This window comes from Zalophus californianus, chromosome 11 (genome assembly GCF_009762305.2).
Source record: "Zalophus californianus isolate mZalCal1 chromosome 11, mZalCal1.pri.v2, whole genome shotgun sequence".
NCBI lineage: Eukaryota > Metazoa > Chordata > Mammalia > Carnivora > Otariidae > Zalophus > Zalophus californianus.
Window position 1 is genome coordinate 797,630 of NC_045605.1, and position 26,085 is coordinate 823,714.

Here is a 26,085-nt window from a genome sequence, read left to right on the forward strand (position 1 = left end):
GACGCTGCCGGCGACGCGGGCCGCGCCTCCGGCTCGCGGGACTCCCCCGGCCGCCTCACCCAGGGGCTGGCGGCGTGCGCGGCGCCGAAGCGGCTGCGCCCCCGGCGTCCCCCGCGAGGGCCCAGCCTCCGATTCCATTCTCGGAAGGCGCGCCGCGGCCGCGGGGCCCAGGGTCCCTGCGCCGGGAAACCGCGGCGGCCCCCGCCCCGCAGCGCGCACCCCGCCCCGCGTCCGCAGGGACCCGCCGGCCGCGCCCACGCCCGGGGCCCGCCGCTACTGTCCCCGGCCCCGGAACGGGAGCCGACGGCTTTCAGACAAGACACACACGGAGCGATGACAGGGTGGACGCGACTCTCAGGAGATGAGAAGTCCAGACCGTCACCAACCGCCAATTAACGCCCCGCCGCTCTCCCGGCCGCTGCCACCCCGCGCGCAGGCGCAGGCGCAGGCGCAGACGCAGGCGCAGGCGCCGGCACCCCCGCGGAGGGATTCCGCGGGGCGCGGCACTGCCGCAGGCTTCCCGACCGCCCGACCCCGCGACTCGGGGCGTGCCACGGCGCCTCAGGAGGATGTGCTGCGCGGAGGGAGAAAGACAGCGCCGCGCCGGCGGCGGGACGGGGCCGCCGCCGAAGAAGGCGCGTCCGGCCGCTCTCTGACGCAGACTCTCGGCGCCCCGGCGTGGCGCTGACGTCAGCGTGCGTCAGCGTGCGTCAGCGCGTACCCCGCCTGGGCGGGGGCTCAGGACGCCGGAGCCGCGTCTCCGGGGATCGCCGCCGTTCGGGCTCACGGGAGGGCGTCGGCCGTCGCGCCGTTTCCGCGCGTGCTGCGCCGGCCCCGCGGTGAGTGCGGCCCCCTTGCCGGCGCGGGTCGGGGCGCGGGCGGGTCGGCCGAGGGCGCCGGGCGGGCGGGGGGGGGGACGGAAGGAGGCCGCGGCCCCTCGGCCAGGGGGCAGGGGCAGGGGCGCGGCGGGCTGCGGGCTCTCCCCGCTCGCGGACGCTACGTCGTCCGTGGGGAGCCCTCGCCCCAGGGTTCGCGGGCGACAGCGGGCTTCAGGGCCCCGGCGCGGGGGCCGGCCCGCACGGAGCTCTGGCGGCGTCCGCGCAGGGCGTGCAGCCGCGTCCCGGGCGCGGGGAGGGGGTGGGGGGGAGTCCTTCCTCGCCGGCCGGCCCCGCCGGGCTGCCGTGTGCTCGGAGCGCGGGGTGCCCACCGCCCGGGTCCCGTCGCCGAGGCCGGTCGTGCGGGTAGGTGTGCGCGCTGGCTTCGCACGGATTGGGGTCTCTGTTCGTGAGCTCGTGGTGCGTTTCGCTCCTGGTCGTTTTGCCCGGTCCTCGACGGACCTGCCGTTAAAGCGCAGCGTTCCTGCGCGGCGCCTGCCGGGCCGTGCCGCTGGAGTGCAGGCCCTCCGTGGCAGCGCTGTCTGCCTTTGCATCCAGCGCACGGCCGGCCGAGGGGCTTTCCTTTAGCTGCTAGATGTTGTCGCCAGGAGAGGGGAGACCAGGAGCGAAGTAGCTGCCTACGGGGACGTGTCCGTCTGTCTTCAGAGCTGGACGTTTTTTAAAAGGACACTTAGTGCTGCTGGGGGTATGTTGCACTTATTTTAATTGTTTTTCCAGTTAGAAAATTTTGGTGACAAGTTTCTGGACTTAAGGTGTGTTATCTAAAGTGTAAATCATTTTTAGACTGTACTGAATACATTGAGAAGTCTAAGTTCTCTTTACCATGAAAATACAGTTTTCTGAAAGAGCTTTTTTTTTTTTTTTCTTTTCAGATTAACAGCCTTGAAGAGTCTACTTTTTTCCCCCTCGTTTCTTTCCCCGGCAGTAATAAATCCCATTTTGGAGAGAACCAGAAACTTTATAAAGGGATATAGCTTGAATTTTGTGGAGTGTAATTTTGTGTATGAATTATAGTTTTAAAATATCAAGGGTTTTCAGAAGGAAGGCTAGTAGGGTTAATTATTGGTATATGGTGCATAAACAATTCTGTCCATAAAATATTATGCATAGATAACACTAGGAAGGATAAGTTGTATCTTGATAAGTTGATTTATCTGTACAAAATGAATGATTTAGATACATGATTTTTAAAGATAGGCTATTTAATTTTTAAACGCAGTGTTAAAGTTCCTGTTGTGGAAATTTTATGGTTAAATAGTTTGGAGAAAATACCTTCAGTTGATCAAGTATTATCGGTATGCAGAATGAGGAAGAAAGACAAATCATGATGCTGCAGGAAATGGAAACAAATACCGACAATATTTAACAGAGGTGGAAGAGGTAGCAGTTAGCTTGAAGCAAAATCTGACATCATACACACTAAAACAGGTGTAGGTTCAGCAAAGCTTGTGGGTGCTGATATCCTCAAAAGTTGTTTCTGAAGCTAGTACAACCCATTTAAGTAGATACTGTGGTGATAACCTGTGTGCAACTGGCCTTTAGATAATATGACCATATGAAGACTTTAATTCTTGTTTGCTAGAATAAAACAAGATTTTTGAATGGGCTTGAAAGAAACCTGCATATAGTTTTTCCCACTTGTAGCATAATCAGTAATTGGCTTGATAAACAGGCTTTGTAGCTTGTAACTAAAAGCATATTGAAGGCATAATTTAGGTACCCTATAATTATTTAGAATTTTGGGAATATCAACCTCCTCGAAAAATCAAGCAGTTTTAACATATTTCAGTAAGTGTGCCAATTTCTTTCAGGCCTTTATGTTAGTATTACACCAAATAATGAGCAATTAGCCCTTGAGTTACATAAGAGTTAATATAATCCGAAACAGTACTAGATGGTATCTTGGTAATTTAGGACAGATACTCGTCCCACCTGAGTGTAAACTCAGCATAAATCCCATAAGGAAGGTGTAGTGAATTTTACATAAGTAGAAGCCTATCGTTTGATTCTTTTATGTGGTCAAAAACTAAAATCGTGTGAAGATAGAAATTTCAGGTGAAAGTTTTTGGACATTAAAAAGTAAAATCACTCATGCACAAAACTACTTCCCAAAGACTTGTCCCAGGTTCTTCATGTCAGAGAATTAAGAGGACCATGGAAGATAGCACGATCTTATCAAATCAGACAGTTGGCAACAAACAAAAAATAAAATACGACTTTTCATGTGAACTCTATAGAATGTCTACATACTCAACGTTCCCCGCCGGCGTCCCCGTCTCAGAGAGGAGTCTGGCCCGGGCGGGGTTTTACTACACTGGTGTGAACGACAAGGTCAAGTGCTTCTGCTGTGGCCTGATGCTGGACAACTGGAAGCCTGGAGACAACCCTATTGAAAAGCACAAACAGCTCTACCCCAGCTGTAGTTTTATTCACAGTCTGGTTACTCTTACTAGCCGGGATTCCACCTTTAAGAATCCTTCTCCAACGAGGCACACTCTCACACATTCATTATCTCCCACTTTGGAACATGGTGGCTCATTCAGTGGTTCTCATTCCAGCCTTGCACCAAACCCTGTTAATCCTAGAGCAGTCGAAGACTTCTCCCCATTGAGGACTAACCCCTACAGTTACGCGATGAGTACTGAAGAAGCCAGGTTTCTCACTTACCACATGTGGCCGTTAACCTTTTTGTCACCATCAGACCTGGCGAGAGCTGGCTTTTATTATATAGGACCCGGAGACAAGGTAGCCTGCTTTGCCTGCGGTGGGACCCTGAGTAACTGGGAACCAAAGGATGATGCGATGTCGGAACACCGCAGACATTTCCCCAACTGCCCATTTTTGGAAAATTCTCTGGAGACGCTGAGGTTTAGCATTTCAAATATGAGCATGCAGACACATGCAGCTCGACTGAGGACGTTTATGTACTGGCCGTCCAGTGTACCCGTTCGGCCTGAGCAGCTTGCAAGTGCTGGTTTCTATTACGTGGGTAAGAGACGGACGTGTGGTTGTATGTTTTATCAAGTTCACTTTGTTTTACGTATTAGGATGTGGGTTTAAGTTCAGTCTTGTTTTCTTTAGGTCGCAATGATGATGTCAAATGCTTTTGTTGTGATGGTGGCTTAAGGTGTTGGGAATCTGGAGATGACCCGTGGGTGGAGCACGCCAAGTGGTTTCCAAGGTAATTGTTGTGAAAGGTATTTCTACACAAAACTGTGCTTACAAGAAGTAGGTGTGCTTGTAGGATCTGTGTTTACGTTTCAGTGTAGCAGAGCTGCTTTTATGCTGTTGGGGAATTGGTCTTTTAAAACACCAAATCTGGGACATCTGGCTGGCTCAGTCAGAGGAGTATGTGACTCTTGGTCTGGGGACCATTGAACCGCACAGTGGGTGTAGAGATTACTCAAAAACTTAAAATACACCGAATTTTAACATTAATTATTTTGATAAAAATGTTCTAGAATGTTTGCTTTTGTAAGTCATGTATTCGGAATGTAATTTAACTTGCTACTACTTTTTTTTTTTAAAGATTTATTTATTTGAGACAGCGAGAATGCTAGCGGGGGTGGGGGGAGCTTAGGGGGAGGGGAGGACAAGCAAATTCGATGCTGGGCTTGATCTTAGGCTTGATCCCAGGACTCTGAGATCATGACCTGATCAGCAGTCACGTGGCTAACCGACTGAACCACCCAGGCACCCCTAATTTAACTTACTCTTGAGGACTCATTTATAATTACGGTTATATGTTTTATCTGTAGGGTTCCCGTTACAGAGATGTGTAGAATAGCATGAAAGAACATATGTTGGAAAAAAGAGAAAAGGAGAATAAGAAGGGACGTAAAATGTTCTAGAAAAAGGCAAATAACAAAAATCATAATGAAAGCTGATTAAGTCTCATTATAATTGTAAGTTTTTTTCTGTGCAGTTTATCTTGTGATAAGATCTTGTGATATCTTACTCACTGTCTCTAGCAGTATGTCCTGTTTTCTGCTGTGGCCCACAAAGAATTGAGAGGCAGTATTGTTCGTGGAAGTAGAATCAGAAATTAATTCTTCATTTTTGAGGAGCTATGTGAACTGGGACAAGGGGTGTGACCCATTTGAAACTCTGTCCTTATCTGTATAATGGGGGCATTGGACTAGATAATTTTTTTTAAATTGTGGTAAAAAATACATAATGAAATTTACCATTTTAACCATTTTTCAGTCCATAGTTCTGTGGCATTAAGTACGTTCACATTGTTCCTCCGTCATTACCACTGGACTTTCTCATCTTCCCAAGCTTGTACTCATCACACGAACTCCCCGTCCCTGCCCCCTGCCCCCCAGCCCCTGCAGCCATGGTTCTCCTTTCTGTCTCTGCATCTGACTAGATACCTCCCATTAGTGGGATCGTACAGGACAGTGTTTTGACCTGTGAGTGCCTTTCATAATGAGGAATCTCTTGAACCCCTTCAGGAAATTAAAACGTCCTATTGTCATTTTTTTACATAAAGATAAACTTGAAGTATTTTATTATGGATCATCAGTACACTGTTAAAAGTTGTATTTAAAAATTTTATCTTTAATATTCATAATATAACAAGGTAAAATTTGACTTTAACTCTCAAAAGTGACATATTTTATTTAAATTATTTAGGAAAAAGTGTGTTTTGTCAGAATTTTAAATGACTATGCTTGGCTCTATGGGATTGTGTACATGAAATTTGAAATTTACTAATAACAGTATTAAAAAGACAAAAACAGCTTTCCAGTTACAGTGTTTGAATTACTGCATTTTGTCCCTAATAAAACAAAACAAAACAAAACAAAATCTTGGTTTATTTCCATAATTTGTGTTTTGTTTTAGATGGTTAAAGGAAAAAGGCCTAGGGTGCTTTGTGTAAACATTTCGGAAGACAGCAAATTTTGATTGTGGATAACCTTTAATCTCAGTAAATGGAAAACCAGAATGGATAATAGTTTCAGTGTAGATGTTCATTTGTCACATATTTGAGTGCTGGCTGGAGGACGTTTTCGATGCTGGAGATGGAAGACAACAATTTCTGTCTTTACTGAACTTCTTAGGGGAGGGGGGGAGACGAGCCAGGGCTCATTGTACTTGCTGCTTTGATCATAATGAAGGTCAGTCAGTCCCAGAATAAAAATAATTTAAAACTGTCAGACGACTGAGAACATCGAGAGAACTAGCTGTTTTATCTCCTTGACAAACAAGTCGTGAGCCTGCTTCCACGATCTCTGCTGATCTAGCCAGTCAGCAGTTGAAGGGCATTTGGGTTGTTTCCAGCTTGGAGCGATAAGCAGTAAAGCCACTATAAACATGAGTAAACATTTGTGACAGATGTTTTCATTTGGCTTGGGTGGGTAGGTAGGCGTGGGATTGGTGGGTTGTGTGGCAAGTTTTCACCTCCTAAGGACTGCCATGTTGTTTTCTTAAGTGGCTGTGCTGTTGTAGGTTCCTGCCGGCAGCCTGTGAGGTCTCCCGGTGTCTCACATCCTTAACTGTGATTGGGATCATCAGTTTAGTGTGGCCATCCCAGTAGGTGTGGTGTGATACTTCTCTGCGGTTTTAATTTAATATTTCCTTAATAATTAATGAAGGTGAGCGGCTTATTTGCCTTCTACATACCTTTGGTAAAATGTCCAAATCTTTTGCCCATTTTAAAGTTTTTTTTTTTTTAATTACTAAGTTTTGAAAGTTCTTAATACATTTTGGGTACAAGTTCTTTAACAGGTGTGTTTTGCCAGTTTTCAGTTTGTGGCTTGTCTTTTCATTGTTTTAACGTTGGCTTTTGAGGATGTCATTTTATCAGTTTTATCTTGTATGGATTATGCTTTTGGTCTCTTAGTTTAGTGACCTAAGGACAAAAAGATTTGCTACTGTCTTCTAGGAGTTGCATTGTGTTGGGTTTAACATCTCGGTCTCTGATTCATTCTTAGTTTTTGCACGCAGCATGGTATAGGTGGAGGCTCGTATTTTGCGGGTCGGTACTGAGCTGTTCAGCAGCAGTTGATTGAGACACTGAAGGGATAAAATGGAAGTAGCTGTTAGGTGAGCTTCTTGGAAGGCCTTTGAGCAGCTCTTGCAGTTTGTGAACAAGTTTTTGGGAAACACCGTCATATTGCATATAGACGAAAATATTTCTCTGTGTTTTGGAGGGAGGGTTTGTGCTTCAGTGGTAATGGAAGAGGGGACCCCAGAGATAGATAAGCAGTTATTATGTTGTGAAGGATCATGTTTTAGGAATATTAATTACAGCTTCTGAAACTATGTGAAACCCCAAAGTAAATTGTCCATAACAGCATTTTTCAAGTCTTAGCTTGTGCTCCTTTGAGGTCTGAACCCTTTTATTATTTTTCGTTAATGTGATTAAATAGAAAATACCAGAAAGCATCAGCATGTAGTAAGAGTTCGTAGTGTTTTACGAGGATTTACGAGGATTTTTTTCCTGCTTGATGTGTACTAGGTTGTGATGTAAAATGGTTATACTGTGGAGCACAATGAGACAGTTTGAAAGCCACTTTTCTAGAAGATCAGGGTTTTTTTTTTTTTTGGTATAAAACACTTTTTAAAAGTAATTTTCGTCTTCTGTTATAGGTGTGAGTTCTTGATACGCATGAAAGGGCAGGACTTTGTTGATGAGATTCAAGCTCGGTACCCTCACCTTCTTGAGCAGGTGAGTAACTTTTTATATTTGGCAACGCTGAATTCTCCTAAATGATAATGACAAAGATAATTATTAGGAGTAATATTTACATTTGTTTTCTTATTAAGTATGGTTAGTTGCTTTATATCCAGCTAATGACACATTTAATTTTTATTTTTGTAACTATCTTCAGGGCTTTTTAAAAATTTTTAGGGGCGTGCCTGGCGGCCTAGTTGGTTGAGCATCCAACTCTTGATTTTGGCTCAGGTCATGATCTTGGGGTCGTGGGATCAAGCCCTATGTTGGGCTCCATGCTCAACGGGGAGTGTGCTTGAGATTCTTTTTCTCCCTCAGCCCCTTCCCCTGCTCGTGCTCACTTGCTCTCTCTCAATAAATCTTAAGGAAAAAAAAAAGATTTCTTGCTTTTAGGCTTCTGAAAAATCACCCAGTCTCCCACTGTACAAATTTGTGGTGGGATTGAAGGAGGATCTGTAGTGTCTCCTCCATCTTTTCCAGAAAAATAAATAAACAAAAACAACTTGTTAGGAGTTTGGAGCCTCTGAGAGTGATCCAGCTGAAATATCTTTTAAATGGAATGAGGAATCATTATTTTTTTCCTCCTTTTCTGAAACTAGAGAAATACTTGAACTCTAATTTGGAAGTAGGTAAAGTTTAAGGGGATTTTTATTGATGATTAACGTTAAATAGAGCAAAGTAAGTATAAATTACCTAGTTTTCAGAAGAGTATGTATGTTACTTAAGGTAAACTTATTGTTGCTCTGTTTAAGGTTGTCTGAGATTTTTTATTTTACTTATTTTTCTCCTGTTTCATAGCTTTTGTCAACATCAGATACTTCTGGAGATGAAAATGCTGATCCACCAAGTATGTATGAAAATATTCCAAATGTAGAATGGGACTTTTTCTAAGAATGTTAAGCACACAAGTATATAAACAGGATTTGATTCCTGAGGACGTAGGAAAAAGTGTTGGGAAGTTAACTAATAAGTATTACGTGTCTACTAAGATTGATGACGTTTTTACAGCATTCTAGCAAGTATACTAATCTTTGTTCTTCAAGTGCTAACCTTCCAACTGGGGAAACAGGACGTATGCAGAAGAGAAATAACCATCACTGATAACTCAGTACTGGATGAGAAGTATGAACAGGAACCCCTCCAAAGAGAAAAGTTTGCTATAAGCCAGTATGTTTGGAAAGGGCCAGTTGACGGATGAGTTAAGAACTGGGCTAGATTTTAGCTATTTGTTAGGTGTGTAGTATTTTAGTGCAAGGATAGGAAAAGATCTGGTTAGAACTTAGTTTTGGCCACATCTGGCATTTGGTTAATGTATGTAATTTTCATATGTTAGGGTGTCCAAAATAATGAAGGTAACAGTGCACCATTTCTTGGCAGATAGCATGACCCAGATGACTCAGGAGGGTTGTTGAGGATTTGGAGTTGGTGCTTGACGTGGTAACTGCCTCCTGTGTGAGAGAGCTGGAAGAGAGAGGGCTGACCGTTCTCACTTTAAGTTTATGACCACAGCTTTCCATGGGCCGCCCTGCCACCCTGTGCCACTCCCCATACAATGACTGTCAAATTTTCTCTCTTTGGAAGGTTCTACGCTTTCTTCCCTGACTTAGGCACAGCTCATAATCTTGCGTCACTGAGGAAGTAAACACAATCGGAAGAGAGCTACTCCCCTTTCCTCCCAGCAAAGCCCCCAGTCTGAGATGTATCCATACCACTCGCCCTTCTGTGCTTTTCTTGAAGGAACTAAGGCCAGCTTTTCTACTTGTCCTTTGTCCTCTGAACCTCAAACCTGCTGCCAGCGTAAGAACTTGGCTTTGGCAGTGGTCTTCCCTTTCTGTCTCGTAGCATCAGGTTTTCAGTCTCTAGAATATTTCAGTGTTTGGACCTAATGTACTGTGACCAGCCCCGAGAAGACCCTGAACCTGTGCCCTCTTCCAGCTCTTGCCTCACTTCCTCGCTTCCCCTTATGACAAAATGTGTACAGAGATTCATCTGTGCTTACTCTCTTCTTTTCCATTCTTTCTGAACTTACTGTACTGAAAACTGCTCTTGTTAGGGTCCCCAAGAACCACTGTCTCAGTAGATGCACTGCTTGACCTGTTACGAGCATTCGAAACAGTTGAGTGCTTCATCCCGCTCTCCCCCAGCTTTATTGGGATAGGGTTCACATACGACACTGTGTGAGTTTAAGGTAAGAGCTGGCATGATTGGTACACATACGTTGCTAAATGATTACCAGGTTAAGATAAACACATCGGTCACCTAACATAATTTTGTTTTTTTGTGTGGTAAGAATATTTAAGATTTACTCTTTTAGTAACTTCCAAGCGTGTAATACAATATTGTGAACTATAGCCGGTACTCTGTATGTTCTCAGAAATTACTCATCTGGTAAAGTCCATCCATATTATTGCAAATGGCAGGGTTTTCTTCTTTTTTATGGGTAAATAATATTCTGCACGTATTACCATGTTTTCTTTATTCAGATCTGCTGATGAACACCTAGAGGTTGTTCTCATGTATTGGCTGTTGTGAATCATGCTGCAGTGAACAGGGGAATGCAGATAAATCTTTCAGAAAGTGATTTTGTTTCCTTCTGATAAATACACAGAAGTGGGATTGCTGGATCATAAGGAAGTTCTATTTTTTTCTTTTTAAAAATTTTTAAAATTTATTTGAGAGAGCGTGTGTTCGCAAGTGGGGGAGGTACAGAGAGAGAGGCAGAGAATCTAAAGCAGACTGCTGCTGAGCACAGAGCCTGACACTGGGCTTGAACTCATGACCCTGAGATCATGACCCAAGCCGAAATCAAGAGTCAGACGTTCAACTGACTGAGCGACCCAGGTGCCCTGGGAAGTTCTATTTTTAATGTTTTGGGGGAATCTCCATACTGTTTTCCACAGGGGCTGCATTACTTTACATGTCCACTAACAGTGTAAGAGGCTTCCCTTTTCTGCATCCTTGCCAACACTTGTTTCTTGGGTTGTTGATTTTAGCCATTCTGACACCTGTGAGGTAGTATCTCATTGTGGTTTTGATATGTATTTCCCTGATGATGAGTGATGTTGAGCATCTTTTCGTGTGTCTGTTGGCCATTTGTATGTCTTCTTTGGGAAAATGTTATTCATGTCTTCTGCCCATTGTTGGGTTTTTGGTTTTTTGAGAGTTGAGTTTTAGAAGTTCTTTGTATATGTTGGATATTAACCCTTTAGCAGAGAAGTCATTTGCAAATATCTTCTCCCATTCGGAAGGTTGCCTTTTAGTTTTGTGGACTGTTTCCTTTGCTGTGGGGAAGCTTTTTATCTTGATGAAGTCCCAGTAGTTCATTTTTGCTTTTGTTTCCCTTGCTTCAGGTGACATGTCTAGTAAGAAGTTGCTATGGCTGATGTCAGAAAGTTTGCTGCCTGTGTTCTCTTCTAGGATTTTGCTGGACTCCTGTCTCACATTTAGGTCTTTCATCCATTTTGAGTTCATTTTTGTGTGTGGTGTAAGGAAATGGTCCAGTTTCATTCTTCTGCATGTGACTGTCCAATTTTTCCGACACCATTTGTTGAAGAGACTGTCTTCTTTCCATTGGATATTCTTTCCTATTTTGTTGAAGGTTACTTGACCATGGAGTTGAGGGTCCATTTCTGGGTTCTCTTCTGTCACATTGATCTCTGTGTCTGTTTTTGTGCCAGTACTATGCTGTCTTGATGATCACAGCATTGTAATATAGCCTGAAGTCCAGAATTGTGATGCCGCCAGCTTTGCTTTTCTTTTCCAATATTCCTTTGGCTATTTGGGGTCTTTTCTGGTTCCATACAAATTTTAGGGTTGGTTGGTCTGGCTCTGTGAAAAACGCTGGTGGTATTTTGATAGGGGTTGCACTGAATGTGTAAATTGCTTTAGGTAGCATAGACATTTTAACAATATTTGTTCTTCCAGTCCATGAGCATGGAATGTCTTTTCATCTCTTTGTGTCTTCCTCAGTTTCTTTCATAAGCGTCCTGTAGTTTCTAGAGAACAGATCCTTTACCTATTTGGTTAGGTTTATTCCTAGGTATCTTAGGGTTTTGGTACGATTGTAAATGGGATCAATTCCTTGATTTCTGTTTCTGCTTCATTATTAGTGTATGAAAATGTAACAGATTTCTGTACGTTGATGTTTTATATCTGTTCTAGCAGGTTTTTGGTGGAGTCTTTCAGGTGTTTATGTCATCTGCAAATAGTGAAAGTTTGATTTCTTCCTTGCTGGTTTGGATGCCTTTTCTTTCCTTCTGTTGTCTGACTGCTGAGGCTGGGACTTCCAGTTCTGTGTTAAATAGTAATGGTGAGAGTGGCCACCCCGGTCTTGTTCCTGACCTTAGAGGGAAAGCTCTCAGTTTTTCTCCAGTGAGGTTGGTATTAGCTGTGGCTTTTTCACACATGGCCTTTATTATGTTGAGGTATGTTTCCTCTAAACCTTTGCTGAGGGTGTTTATCATGAATGATGTTGTACTTTGTCAGATGCTTTTTCTGCATCTATTGGAGTGATCATATGGATCTTAATCTTTCTCTTCAGTATCACACTGATTGATTTACGAATATTGAACTACTCTTGCAGCCCAGGAATAAATCTCACTTGATTGTGGTGAATGAGTCCTTTAATGTACTGTTGGATTCGACTTGCTAATATTTTGTTGAGAATTTTTGCATCCATATTCATCGGGTATCAACCTGTAGTTCTCTTTTTTGGTGGGGTCTTTGGTTTTGGTATCAGGGTAATGCTGGCCTCATAGAACGAATTTGGAAGTTTTCCTTCCTTTTCTGTTTTTTGGAATAGTTGAGAAGAATAGGTATTACTTCTTCTTTAAATGTTTGGGAGAATTCCCTTGGGAAGCCATCCGGCACTGGACTCTTAATTTGTTTAGGGGATTTTTTTTTTTTTTTTAAGATTTTATTTTATTATTTGAGAGAGAGAGAATGAGAGATAGAGAGCACGAGAGGGAAGAGGGTCAGAGGGAGAAGCAGACTCCCCGCAGAGCAGGGAGCCTGATGCGGGGCTCGATCCCGGGACTCCAGGATCATGACCTGAACTGAAGGCAGTTGCTTAACCAACTGAGCCACCCAGGCGCCCTGTTTAGGGGATTTTTGATTGTTGATTCAATTTCTTTGCTGGTTATGGGTCTGGTCAGGTTTCCTGTTTCTTCCTGTTTTAGTTTTGGTAATTTATGTGTTTCTAGGAAGTTATCCATTTCTTCCAGGTTGTCCAGTTTGTTGGCATATAGTTTTTCATAATAATCTCTTAGAATTGCTTGTATTTCTGTGGTGTTGTGATCTCTCTCATTTGTGATTTTATTTATTTGGGTCCTTTTTCTTTTTTGCTAAGTCTGGCTAGGGGTTTATCAATTTTATTCTTTCAAAGAATCTGCTCTCAGTTTCACTGACCTATTTTTTTTTCTTTATCATTTATTTCTGCTCTGATCTTTGTTATTTCCCTCCTGCTGGCTTTAAGACTTCTTGCTTCTTGTTCTTCAGCTCCTTTAGGTGTAAGGTTAGGTGTATTTGAGACTTTTCTTGCTTCATGATGTAGGCTTGTATTGCTACATACTTCCCTCTTAGGACCACCTTTGCTGCATCCCAAAGGTTTTGGACCATTGTGTATTCATTTTCATTTGTTTCCATGTAGTCTTTTATTTCTTTGATTTCCCGGTTGACCCATTCATTCCTTAGTAGCATGTTTAACGTCCATGTATTTGTGGTCTTTCCAAATTTTTTCCTGTGGTTGACTTCCAAGTTTCATAGTGTTGTGGTCTGATAATATGCATGGTATGATCTCAGTCTTTTTGTACTTGTTGAGACCTGCTTTGTGACCCAGTATGTGATCTCTTCTGGAGAATGTTCCATGTGCACTCGAGAAGAATGTGTATTCTGCCGTTTGAGGATGGAATGCTCTGAATATATCTCTGAAGTCCATCTGGTCCAGTGTGTCCTTCAAAGCCATTGTTTCTTGTTGATTTTCTGCTTAGATGATCTGTACATTGATGTGAGTGGGGTGTTAAAGCTCCTACTCTGACTGTATTATTTCAATGAATTTCTTTGTTCTGATTTGTTTTATGTATTTGGGTGCTTCCAAGGTGGGGGCATAAATATTTACAATTGTTAGATCTTCTTGTTGGATAGACCCACTAATGATGATATAGTGACCTTCTTCCTCTCTAGTTACAGTCTTTAGTTTAAAATTTGGTTTGTCTGAAAAAAATATTGCTTCTCCAGCTTTCTTTTGATGTCCATTTGTGTGATCAGTGGTTCTCCATCTCCTCATTTTCAATCTGGTGGTGTCTTTAGGTCTAACATGTGTCTTTGGTAGGCAGCATATAGGTGGGTCTTTTTTTTTTTAATTTTTTAATTTTTTTAAAAGATTTTATTTATTTATTTGACAGAAAGACACAGCGAGAGAGGGAACACAAGCAGGGGGAGTGGCAGAGGGAGAAGCAGGCTTCCCGTGGAGCAGGGAGCCCGATGTGGGGCTCTGTCCCAGGACCCCGAGATCACGACCTGAGCCAAAGGCAGACATGTAACGACTGAGCCACCCACGCGCCCCTTGTTGTTGTTGTTGTTTTTTTTTTTTTAATCCATCCTGACACTTGCATGTCTTTTGATTGGAGCTATTAGTCTATGTACATTCAGAGTAATTATTGATAGATTTGAATTTAGTGCATTTTATTATTTGTGTTTGTTTCTAGAGATTTTCTCTGCTCCTTTCTTGTCATTTTGATCTTTCTTTTCATCTCAGAGTCCCCTTTAGTAGTATTTCTTGCTGGGCTGGCTTATGATTATGACCTCCTTTGGTTTTGTTTGGGAAACTCTTCATCTCTCCTTCTATTCTGAATGATAGCCTTACTGGGTAGAGTATTCTTGGCTGCAGATTTTTGCCATTCAGCACGTTGAATAATACATCATGCCACTCCCTTCTGGCCTGCCCAGTGTCTGCGGGGAGATCTGCAGCTAGTCTTATGGGTCTTCCCTTGTAAGTTAAGGACTTCTTTTGTTGCTTTTAAGACTCTTTCTTTGTCACTGTGGTTTGCAAATTTTCCTCCAGTATGTCTTGGTGTTGGCCTGCTTTTGTTGATTTTGATGGGCATTCTCTGTGCCTTCTGGATCTGGATGTCCGTTTCCTTCCCCAGATGAGGAAAGTTTTCTGCTGTTATTTCCTCACATAAACCTTCTGCCCCCTTTCCTCCTCTTCTCCTGGGACTTCTGTCATACCAGCGTTACGATGTTTGACGGAGTCGCTGAGCTCCCCAAGTGTGTTCTCGCGTTCCATGATTCTTCTTTCTCCTTTGTTCAGCATCATTATGTTCCATCACTTTGTCTTCTGGATCACTAATTCGTTCCTCTGCTTCTTCTAGCCTGCTGTTCTTTGCATCAAGCCTGTCTCCATGATCAGTTGGTGCATTCTTCATCTCTGACTAATTCTGTTTTATTTTCTTATCTCTGCGGTAAGGGCCTCCCTGAAGTCTCCCATTCATTTCTCAAGCCCAGCGAGTATCCTCACAGTCGTTGCTTTAAATTCTCCATCGGGCATGTTACTTATATCAGTTTGGCTTAGATCTCTGGCCGTGGCCTTATCTTGTTCTTTCATTTGGGAGAAATTCCTCTGTCTTGGCATCTTGTCTATGTCTCTTCCTTCTCTCTGTGTTAGAAAAGCCTTGTTATATGACCCGTTCTGAGAGTATGAAGAAGAGGTCCTGCAGTGCCCAGGGCCCGGTGCTTCAGGGAGTGTCTCAGATGTGTGCTGCATGCACTCTGCTGCTGTGGTTTGGCCGCTCTGTCCTTCGGGCCAGCGGTCTGCAGAGGCTCTCCTTGCCCGCTGTGGACAGTGTTTGGTCCCTGGCCTGAGTGTGGCGAGTTTTAATGAGGTGTGCGCTGGTCTGCTTGTGAAATGAGACCTGACACCATCTCCACCAGAACTGAGGCCTTGCAGAAGTCCCTGGTTGGGAGACGTGGTATGGGCAGGGGTTTCCGTTTGTCTTCTGGGGAGGGGCCTGCTGCTCTGGGACTGAGCAAGCCTGCCGGAGGAGGGCCTTCCCGGCAGAGCACAGGGGTGTGGGACCTGGTGTAAGCAGGTTAGGCGGCCAGTGTGGGCGCTGCGCTGTTTACTGCAGGTGGCTCCGTGTTTATGCTGAGGGGCGGGGAGGGAAGGGGGGCCAGTGGGCTCCTTTGTTTCCAGAGAGGCGGCTCTGTGAACGCTGCCTCTCCAAGAAGAGCGAATAATCTCCCCGCTGCGTGCCCCAGGCATTTTCAGGTTTCCCAGATCACTGTTTCCATGCTGTCCACCTCTGGGTTGTTTGCCTGCCTCCTCTCCAGCGGTAGGGCAGTGCCCTCCAGGCTCTAGCTCAGCCAAGCCCGCTGACCTTGAAAACTCCAGGCTTTAATCCTGGCTGGTTGCGAGAACTCAAGAAATTCAGCCGTCGTTTTCCCAGACAGTAGCTTTGGGGAAACGTTCTCCTTGTGCGTTCCCCGGTGTGCCCCTGTCTCTCCCGCTTCTTTGCAACCAGGACTCCCTGCCCTCTGCAGCCCCTGCAGTCCCTTTCTCCCCAGACCACGTCTCCGCACTTTGCACCTTCTTCGATGTGGCTTCTTCTCTCCCTTTAGTTGTGGAGTGTGTTCTGTCAGTCTTCAGGGTGACTTCTGGGGTATTTAGTATGATCTGATAGTTATCTAGCTGAGTTCGAGGGACGAGGTGAGCCTGAAGTCCCCTGTTCCACCACCGTTTTAGCTGTCCCTGCCCCTCTCCCCAGTTTCGTGTCTGTTCATCAAGGATATTGGCCTGATGTTTGTTTTCATGTAACGTCCTTATCTGTCTTTACTGTCAGGGTGGCTGGCTTCATGAAATGGTTTTGGGATTGTTTCTTTCTCTGCAGGATGCTGAAAGAGGTTAAGAAGGGTTGGTGTTGATTCCTTTTAAAATTTTTGGTAGAATTCATCAGTGAAATCTGATTCCAAACTTTTCTTTGTTGTGAGATTTTTGATTACTGCATTAGTTATCATAGTTGTTACTGCTCTGTTGAGATATTTTATTTTTGCCTGATTCAGTCTTGGTTAAGTTGTAGGTTTCTAGGAATTTATCCATTTCATATATATTGTCCAGTTTCTTAGTATGTAGTTGTTCACAGTAGTCTCTTAGGAGCTTCTGCATATTTGGAGCGTCATTTGTAATGTCTAATTTTGTATGAGTGCTCTCTTTTCTAGGTTGGTCTAGCTAGAGGTTTGTCAGTTTTCTCTTTTCAAAAAAACCAACTGTTAGTGCCATTGTTTTTTCCTTTTGTTTTTATAGTTTCTGTGGCATTTATTTCTGCTTTAATCTTTAATTAATTTTTCTTTCCGTTCACCATAGGCTTAGTTTGTTTGTTTTTATATTTTTGTTTTGTTTTTATTTTTAAACTAGTGAGTTTTCTTAAAATTCAGGGTAGTTAGTATACTGTGTTATATTTTTTGGGTATACGCTATAATGATTTCATACGTGACTCAGTGCTCATCAAGATAAGTGTACTCTTAATCCCCTTCACCTGTTTCACCGATCCCCCACTTTATTTTCCTGTATTCTGGATGTGTAAATTAAGCGGGTTTTTTTTTTCCTGTTTTGTTTTTTTGAGAGCTTTCATTTTTTTTTTTTTTTTTGAAGATTCACTTACTTTAGCCTGTGCTGAGTGCATGTGGTGGGGGAGGGGCAGAGAGAGAATCTCAAGCAGACTCCCCAGTGCTGGGGAACCTGACTGGGGCTTGATCCCACGACCCTGAGATCACGACCTGAGCCAAATCTAAGAGTTGGATGCTTACCCAACTGTGCCCCCCCCCAGGCACCAGGCACCCTAGAGAGCTTTCATTTTTCTTAATTTAGGTATTTATTGCTAAAAACTTCCCTCTCAGAACTGCTTTTGCTCCATCCCCTAAGTTTGGGTATGTTGTGTTTTTGTTTGTCTCAAGTATTTTCTGATTTCATACTGATTTCCTTTCTAATCCATTGGTTGTTCAAGAGTGTGTTGTCTGATTTCCCTGTATTTGTGAATTTGTTAGTTTTCTTCCTGTTACTGATTTCTAGTTTTATGCCATTGTAGGTGGAAAAGATACTTGATGTGATTTCAGTATTTTCAGTTTGTTAAACCTGGCTTTGAGGAGAAGCTAGGATCTGTCCTGAGGACTGTTCCATGAGAGCTTGAGAAGCATGTGTTCTGTGCTGCTGAGTGAAGTCCACTTGGTGTAGATTGTTGTTCAGGTTTGTGGTTTCCTTATTAATCTTGTGTCTGGGTGCTCTGGCCAACATTGAAAGTGGGCTACTGAAGCCCCCTGCTTGTAGGTATTAGTCTCTTTTCCTCAGTTTAGTGTTGTTAATATGTGCTTTAAATATATTTTTTAAAGATTTTATTTATTTGAGAGAGAGAGCTGGGGGAGGGGCAGAGAGAATCTCAAGCAGAATCCCCGATGGGCACAGAGCCTGGGGCAGGGGTCAGTCCCATGACCCTGAGATCACAACCTGAGCTGAAATCAAGAGTCAGCTTAACCAGCGGATCCACCCAGGTGCCCCTGCTTTAAATATTTAGGTGCTCCGGTGTTCAGCACACACATCTGTGCACTTGTTATGTCCTCCTGGTGCACCGGCCCCTTCGTCCCGACGTAGTGACCCTCTCTGTCTCTTCTCACTGATATTTGGCCGAAAGTCTAACTTGTTAGGCAGCCACTCTTCATTTCTTTGGTTGCCATGTGCATGGAATATTTTTTTCCATCCCTTCACTTTTCAGCTTGCCAGAGTCTCTTGTAGGATGCATATTGCTGGGTCTTGTTTCTTTAAATATATTTAGCCATTCTGTGTCTTTTGATTAGAGAACGTAGTTTATTTCATTTACATTTTAAAGTAAATACCGGTCCTCTTAAGACTTCTTATAATGATTTTTTTTCAGTTCCTTTGTTCATTTCTTCTCTTGCTGTAGTCCTTTTTTAGTTATTTTCTGTCATAGTGTGCTTTAACTATAGGTTTTGTCTTTGTGTTCACTGTGATTTTCACCTAAAACATCTTAAGAGATGGAGTCGTTGCTTTACGCTGGTTAACAACTTAAGACTTCGACTTATCTTCACCGCACATTTTGCACTGTTGATGTCTTCTGATATGGATCCATTAACAAGTTATTTTAGCTGTAGTTACTAATATTATTGGTTTTTTAACTTTCACGCTAGAGACGCAGTAATAGTAGAGGGTATGCTGAATTTGACTCCACATTTACGTTTACCAGGAAATTATACACTTGGGTGTGTTTCCATGTTGCTATTTAGTGTCCATTTCAGCTTGCACATAACCTGTTAGCATTGGTTGTAGGGCAGGTTTAATGTTGAATAACTCCTTCAACTTTGGTTTTCTGGAATGTCTTATCTTTTTTTTTCATTTCTGAAGGATGGTTTTGCCTTTATTATTGGTGTGGTTTTGTTTTCTGAGTCCGTCTCAGCTGCCCTGCATGATCTCTGTCGGGCAGTGTGCGGAGAGACTGAGGGTGTCCCTTGTACGTGAGCAGTCGTTTTTTTCTTGCTGTTTTCGAAGTTCTCTATCTCTCTTTTCACATTTTGACTATTACACATTTGAGAATAATGTTTGGGTTGATCATGCTTGTGGTTCTTTGATTTTATTGTTGCTGGAGAATACAATAACAACTGGAAAATCTCTCCCATGATTTGGGAAATTTTCAGCTATTACGTCTTTAAATAAACTTTATGCCCCTTTTTCTCCTCTGGGACTCCTATGAGGTGGATGTTCATTTGTTTGGCGGTGTCTCATAACTTGCATAGACTTTCTTCACTCTTCCATTCTTTTTTGTTTTTGTTCCTATAACTGGCTGATTTCAAATAATCTCCCTTCGAGTTCTCTGATACTTTCTTCTCTGTGGTCAGATCAGTTGTTGAAGCTCGTGCCTCAGTTTTCCAGTTCTGTTGTATTCTTCCGCTCGAGGATTTCTGTTTGGTTCTTTCTTGTGGTTTCTTTTTCTATATTAAACTCCTGAAATGTATTTCTGAAATGTATTATTATTTCTTTTAGTTGCCTATCTTTGTTCTCTTGAATTTCATTGAGTATAAGATGATAATATTTAGTTTGTTGTCAGGCAGATTGTAGATTTCCATTTCTTCGGGGTAAATTACTGGACCTTTCTTGGTTTCCTCTGGTGTTGTCCTATTGCCTGTTTTGCATGATATGAGCAGCCTTTCATTGGTGTCTGTGCATTTGAAGAAAGAAGCACCTCTTCTAGTCTTTACAGACTGGTTTTGGCAGATAAAAGACCTTTTCCTGTCAGTTCCCTTGGAGGATACATGGTTGGAACCAGTTTTGAGGCTGTTGCTTGGTCTGTGGTGGGATCTGTGCTTGGTGGGCTTGTTACCAGCACTCAGGCTGGCGTGGTTTCTGTCTGGTCCCTTGATGGGTGGTACTGTCTCTAGTACATTGTTCTACAGGATGTTGGGATCCAGATCTGCTGCAGGGTCCACAGACGGCAGGACTGTTACCAGATATGCAGATGGGTGTGGCTCCACCTAGGTCTGTGCAAGGACTCCTGTCTGGAGCAGGAAGGGGTCTTGGACCATGGCTGAGAGGGGCGGGAACTGAGCCTGAGGGCTGTTTCTGGTTCTACAGCCAAAATTGAGGTCTGCAGACTTGGCTGCAGAGGCGCAGGTGCGCATGTCTCCCGCCAGGTGCTTTGGTGGGCAGGGCTGCTTCCTGATGGCATTTGGAGAGGCTGGAGCTGTTGCAGGATCTCTTGAGGCGCAGACAGGAGCTCCAGGTGTGCACTGGCCAGTGTGTCCTGCTGCGTCCCTGTGCTAGCAGGACTGTTTGCAGATTGAGGCTGGGATAGGTTGGTCCTTCCAATTCTGCATTCTGACTGAATTTGGTGGATTTACCTCCAGGGGCTCCCCGGACTATGGTGGGATGCAGTTCACAGGCAATTTCAGTGTCTGCAGCTGGAACCGAGGTCTGTGTGTCCGTATGCTAAAGCATGGGTAGGCCTGGGTCCTCATTCTTTTGTGTAGGGTGCTGGTGACAGGATCAAGCCAAGTGGACCTGTAGCCAAGTCCTGAGGATATGGAGGTTTCATAATCTTCTGCCTGGATCTCAAAGCTTTCACAAAGGCACTGTTGTTTGCAGGTGTATTCCAAATTGCTGTTGAGTCACAGTACAAGCGGGGGACATCTTACTTGGTAGTCTTGCTGACATGACTTTCCTGCATCCTTCTTAAGACACCTTCACTTGGCTTCCTGGACACCACATTCTTGGTTTTCCTCTATTTCTCTGGTTAATTATGAACAGTCTCCTTTGGTGGCTCCTTTTTCAAACCATAAATGCTGGAGTACTTCTCACCACTTGGCCCAAATTTATTTCTTCATTTCCTTAGCTCCAGGCTGGCATGTCCAACTACATATTTAATCTCTACTTGATTATAATGGGTGTTTCAGGGTTAATACGATCAGAGCAGACCTTTTCTCCTGTCTTGGATCCCTCAGATTTGATCTTGTCTGGCCTTCCCCATCTCAGTTAATGGTACCCACCTACTGAGCTCAGAAAGTTGACTCAAGTCAGGCATCAACCCAGAATCTTCGTGTGTCTGTCCTTCTCCACAGGGCACTGTCAGCCCAGTCCATACTGCAGTCACCATCTTCATGATGGCCTGGCCGGTCTCATTCCATCTCACATCATGAACGTTTATCACAGAGCTGCCAGAATCATCTTCTGAAAACACAGACCAGGTTTTATCATTCTTCACTTCAAATGCCTGCAGAACATTCTGTCACACCTAGAGTGAAAAATAAACTGGCTCTACACGGTCTGGGGATCACCCTCCTTTCTGACTGCCACTCACCACTTTATTTCTAGTTCTTTTTTTTTTTTTTAACATTTATTTATTTGACACAGAGAGCATAAGCAGGGGGAGCGGCAGGCAGAGGGAGAGGGAGAAGCAGACTCCCCGCCGAGCAGGGAGCCTGATGCAGGGCTCGATCCCAGGACCCCGGGATCGTGACCTGAGCCGAAGGCAGGTGCTTAACGACTGAGTCACCCAGGCACCCTTTTCTAGTTCTTGAATGTCATGATTTTGTCTCGAATCGGGCTTTTGTGCTGCTCTTGTTGCCTAGAAGATTCCTCTCAGACATTCCCATGATCCTTCTTACGGCTCATGCGCTTGTTGTGCTGTTGCCTCTCCCCACAGGCTTACGCCTGAGCCGTGAGCCGTGTGTGGGTGGCTGTGCTGCAGTCGTGTTTATTAGAGCACTTGTCCAGCAGAGGGCAGTCAGGCGTCTTGAAGGATGACGGCTTTTTGTAATTTCCGCCGACGTGCCGTACTGGTCAGAGTTGACCCAGTTCCCAGAAAGTGCTTCCCCGATCACCCCATGTCACTGGTCCTCATCCCTCCTCGTTTCTTTCAGTCACCTCACACAGCTTTCTGTTCTCAGAGCGTCTGTCGTGATCGCAGTCACGTGACTGCTTCAGCCACATTTTGTGACTACGTTGTTAGACGTATTTTGCGTGAACGAATCTTCCACTTCACTCCCTCCATCGGTGTTATTCCCCCTGGTTTATCCGTCTGCCTCTCTAGATCCCGTGTATCCTTCAAGTCCAAATTCTGACGTCAGCTCTAATGAGGTCTTTGTTGATTTCCCCTGCTTTCCTGGGGTGTACCTACAGTCCTAGAGCATATTGGCTCCCAAAAATGACTGTACATCAGAATCATTTTGGGATTTTATTGTGTATTTATTTTTTTAGAGATTTTATTTATTTATTTGACAGAGAGAGATCACAAGTAGGCAGATAGGCAGACAGAGGGAGAGGGAGAAGCAGGGTCCCTGCTGAGCAAGGGGCCTGCTGTGGGACTTGATCCCAGGACCCTGGATCATGACCCGAGCCGAAGGCAGACGCTTAACCAACTGCGCCACCCAGGCGCCCCCGTTTTGTGATTTTTCAAGAAGACATAGATTCCTAAGCCCTGTCCTTACAGAGTCTCTCACTGAGTAGGTTCCAAGATGTAATGCGGGAAGTGATATTTTAAAAAGTAGAGCATATTGTTACACTCTCATTTGATCCTCTTGTGTTCATACTTTTGTGGGAATTACAGGTAATTGGTGCATGAATAGCTCATGTGCCTTACCAGGATATGAACAGTATGAGAGTAAAGACTGTGCTGTAGTCATGATTTTTCTCTGTATTTTGATATTTGTGGCATTAAGCGTTGGTACATGTCTTTTCAAATAGTTGTCCATTTTGGCCCTGGAGAAGGTTCTTCAGAAGATGCAGTCATGATGAACACCCCCGTGGTGAAGGCCGCCTTGGAGATGGGCTTCAGTCGAAGCCTGGTGAGGCAGACGGTGCAGAGTAAGATCCTGACCACTGGGGAGAATTACAGAACCGTTAACGATATTGTGTTAGCGCTTCTTAATGCTGAAGATGAGACCCGAGAAGAAGAGAAGGAACAACAAACTGAAGAAATGGCATCAGGTACTCGGGAATGTTAGTCACTTGCCCTGTTTCTGCGAGGCTCGGAGGCCTAGGTGACCCGTCACAGGAGCGCTGGCGTGTGTCCACTACCTACTTGCAGGTGCTCCCCCTTCCGCATGGTGGGCCATGCTGGGAACTAGGCATGACAGCTTCCTTTCTGCATTTCTGTTTCAATAAGGTCTGTGATTGGTGCCAATCAGATGATTTTAGTATAACTTCTTGAAGTGTATTACTTTCCTCGCTCATATATAACATTTATATTCTTTGAGAAAGGAAGAGTTGAAAGTTGGGTGCAGGTCTTATTTCAGTTTTTTAAAAAAATGTCCTTGAAATCATATTCTTAACATGGTATTTGACTCCGTGGTGCTTGCTCAGTGGTCCTTTGACAGAACATAGACCTGATGGTGAAGTCTTAGTTGCTGAGAGGCCCCTGCCTGGCCCAGAGTTAGTGGGGAGCTGATCAGGGAGCTGACTGTGGTGTTCATGCAGGGGACGCTCAGTCTGTTGAGTAATCGTTCCCCCGGGAAATACGAACGGAGCACGCGCGCCCATGCCCGACCCCATGCCTGTTGTAGCCGTGGTGCCTGCTCCCGGGGCTCGCGGCCGAGCTGTGGCGTCCAGCATGTAGCAGCTGCAGAGGCCAAGGCTGCACAGTGTTGAGGGGGGTGGGGGCTGGGAGACACTTTGTGTTGAAGCTGGTAAGTAATGCTAGGCGTGGCTTAAGAGCACCTTATCGTGTGCTCATGGAGGGGAACGGTAAAGTCTGATTGCTAAATTGAGACAGATATGCGTTTAAATCCTGGCTCTGTCAGAAAGCAGGTTGCGATTCTATGAAATGGAGGTAATAGTATGAATTGCATGGGATTCTGGGACAATTAAATGAGAAATTGCAAACAAAACATTTCAGCGTAGTGCCAAGCACATGGAAACGTTGTTTGTGAAGTAGATGGATGTGGGAGTGACGGCTCAGGGCACATAGCCAGGGAGCGGCGGGGCTGGCGTGGGGGCCTGGGTCTGTCCTCGCGGGACAGGTGAGACTCACACTGCAGCCATGCTCCTTCAGCACGGGGTGGGGAGAATGTCATCAGGAGACTGGCTCTTTGAGGAGGTCGCTTGTGCTCTGAGGTTTCTTCCTCCGTGTTTGAAAATGAGAAGTAGTCATACCCGCCTTATTCAAGTGATAGGATCTTTGGTATCAAATAAGGGAGTTTGTACGAAAGTGTTTGTAAAACTATAGTGATAGGATGCAAATAGAAGTCAGTATTACTAATTCCATAGTTTTACTGTCCTTCAAAATTCTGCTTTCTTTCTATGGAACAGCAGGGTTCAAAGACCTGTGTAAATATCTCCACTTTAAGAAATGACAAAAACAGAGACCCTGTGTGTTGTGTGTACTATATGATATGCCTTAGCTAAATCTTCCAGAAGTTTTCTGAATGATGGGTTTGAATTTAAGTGCAAACAAGTAACTTTATGCTTCTTTTTCAAGCTCCTGTTAATTTAGGGCCTAAATTGTAGGGCTGGTTGTTAATGACTATGTGTATATCGTTGGAGCCCTTTAAAATCTAACGGATTTTTTTCTTTTTTCTTTCTTAAATGAAGATGATTTGTCATTAATTCGGAGGAATAGAATGGCTCTCTTTCAACAGTTGACTTGTGTGCTTCCTATCCTGGATAATCTTTTAAAGGCCAATGTAATCAATAAACAGGAACACGATATCATTAAGCAAAAAACACAGATACCTTTGCAAGCAAGAGAACTGATTGATACCGTTTTAGTTAAAGGAAACACTGCTGCCAACATCTTCAAAAGTTGTTTAAAAGAAATTGACTCTACGTTATATAAGAAGTTATTTGGTGAGTTTCTGGTAAAATTATTTCAGAAATCTGTGGGATTATGTTCATGTTTATGTTTGACAAATGATAAATCCAGTTAGCCAACCCTAGTCTGTACATTTAACTAGTTCTAAAACAGGGAGGTCTTCCCATTGCCCCAGTAGTATGACTGCGTAATTCCTCATCTGTAGCTAGCATCTTTGTTGTTCAAGGAAATGAGTAGTGGGTGACGTAGTCTTATATTTGGTAGAATAATGCCTTTTGTATGTTTTTCTTTCCTCAGTGGACAAGAACATGAAGTATATTCCAACTGAAGATGTTTCAGGTAAAACAAAATGAAGACTTAAGACCAATGGGAAATAGTACCCTTTTTTTTTTCTTTAATGGGAGTTAAAGTAGAAACTAAATTTCACTGAAGTCTGTTCTTACTAGGTCTGTCGCTGGAAGAGCAGTTGAGGAGGCTGCAGGAAGAGAGGACGTGTAAAGTGTGCATGGACAAAGAAGTTTCCATAGTGTTCATTCCGTGTGGCCACCTGGTCGTGTGCCAGGAATGTGCCCCCTCTCTGAGAAAATGCCCCATCTGCAGGGGGGTAATTAAGGGCACCGTTCGTACCTTTCTCTCATAAAGGTCCTTAGCACATTGTTGAACACGTGAAGCTGTCTGAAGTATAAAAGAATTATTGGTTCTTTAATTAGGACATTTGTGTTGTATTCTGCTTTGCTACTAGTGATCTTGATTCAGAACATTAGTATCCTGTGCCCTAATCTTTGTTTAGGCGAAGGGGGGGTTTGTGTGTGATGGGCTGTGTTAGTGTGCGTGTGCGAGTTCGGGGGAGGTTACGGGGGAGCCTCAGTGCCCTGAGGTGTCCTGTCGGAAGGGCCTGGGTTTGGTGTTCCTTCTGGAAGCTTTGAGCACGACCTGAGAGTGTGCAGTTGACAAGACTTGGACACCGGGCGGGACCACTGGAGTTTACCACACTTACCGTGCCAAATTCTCTTTGATGTTTTTCCACTTGTGTTTTAAAATAAGGACTTCTTTCTTACTGGTCAATAAGCTTTTCCCTAATTTGTGAGAACCTCTTAATAAAATTCTTTAAAAAGACTGCATCGTTTTTTTTCCTCCTAAGTATTTTCTCCACGCCTTAATAGGGTTATATCAGGGTTAAATGACTTACTGTATAGTCGTATCT

General features: G+C 44.0%; 1 protein-coding gene across 2 annotated transcripts; it reads left to right on the forward strand.

The window, feature by feature from the left end:
- The first annotated feature begins 692 nt into the window (after positions 1 to 692).
- On the forward strand, positions 693 to 25,997 carry LOC113914287 (baculoviral IAP repeat-containing protein 2). 2 transcript variants are annotated; one of them, XM_027579372.2, is made up of 9 exons: positions 693 to 839; positions 1,769 to 3,885; positions 3,978 to 4,077; positions 7,494 to 7,572; positions 8,377 to 8,425; positions 22,817 to 23,059; positions 24,662 to 24,916; positions 25,179 to 25,220; positions 25,328 to 25,997. In XM_027579372.2, exons 2-9 carry the CDS (start codon positions 2,988 to 2,990, stop codon positions 25,519 to 25,521), a joined length of 1,860 nt encoding a protein of 619 aa, XP_027435173.1. In that variant the 5' UTR covers positions 693 to 839; positions 1,769 to 2,987; the 3' UTR covers positions 25,522 to 25,997. The 2 variants fall into 2 exon arrangements, with proteins under 2 accessions (XP_027435173.1, XP_027435174.1); XM_027579373.2 differs by lacking the exon at positions 693 to 839 and adding an exon at positions 1,448 to 1,581.
- The last annotated feature ends 88 nt before the right edge of the window (positions 25,998 to 26,085 follow it).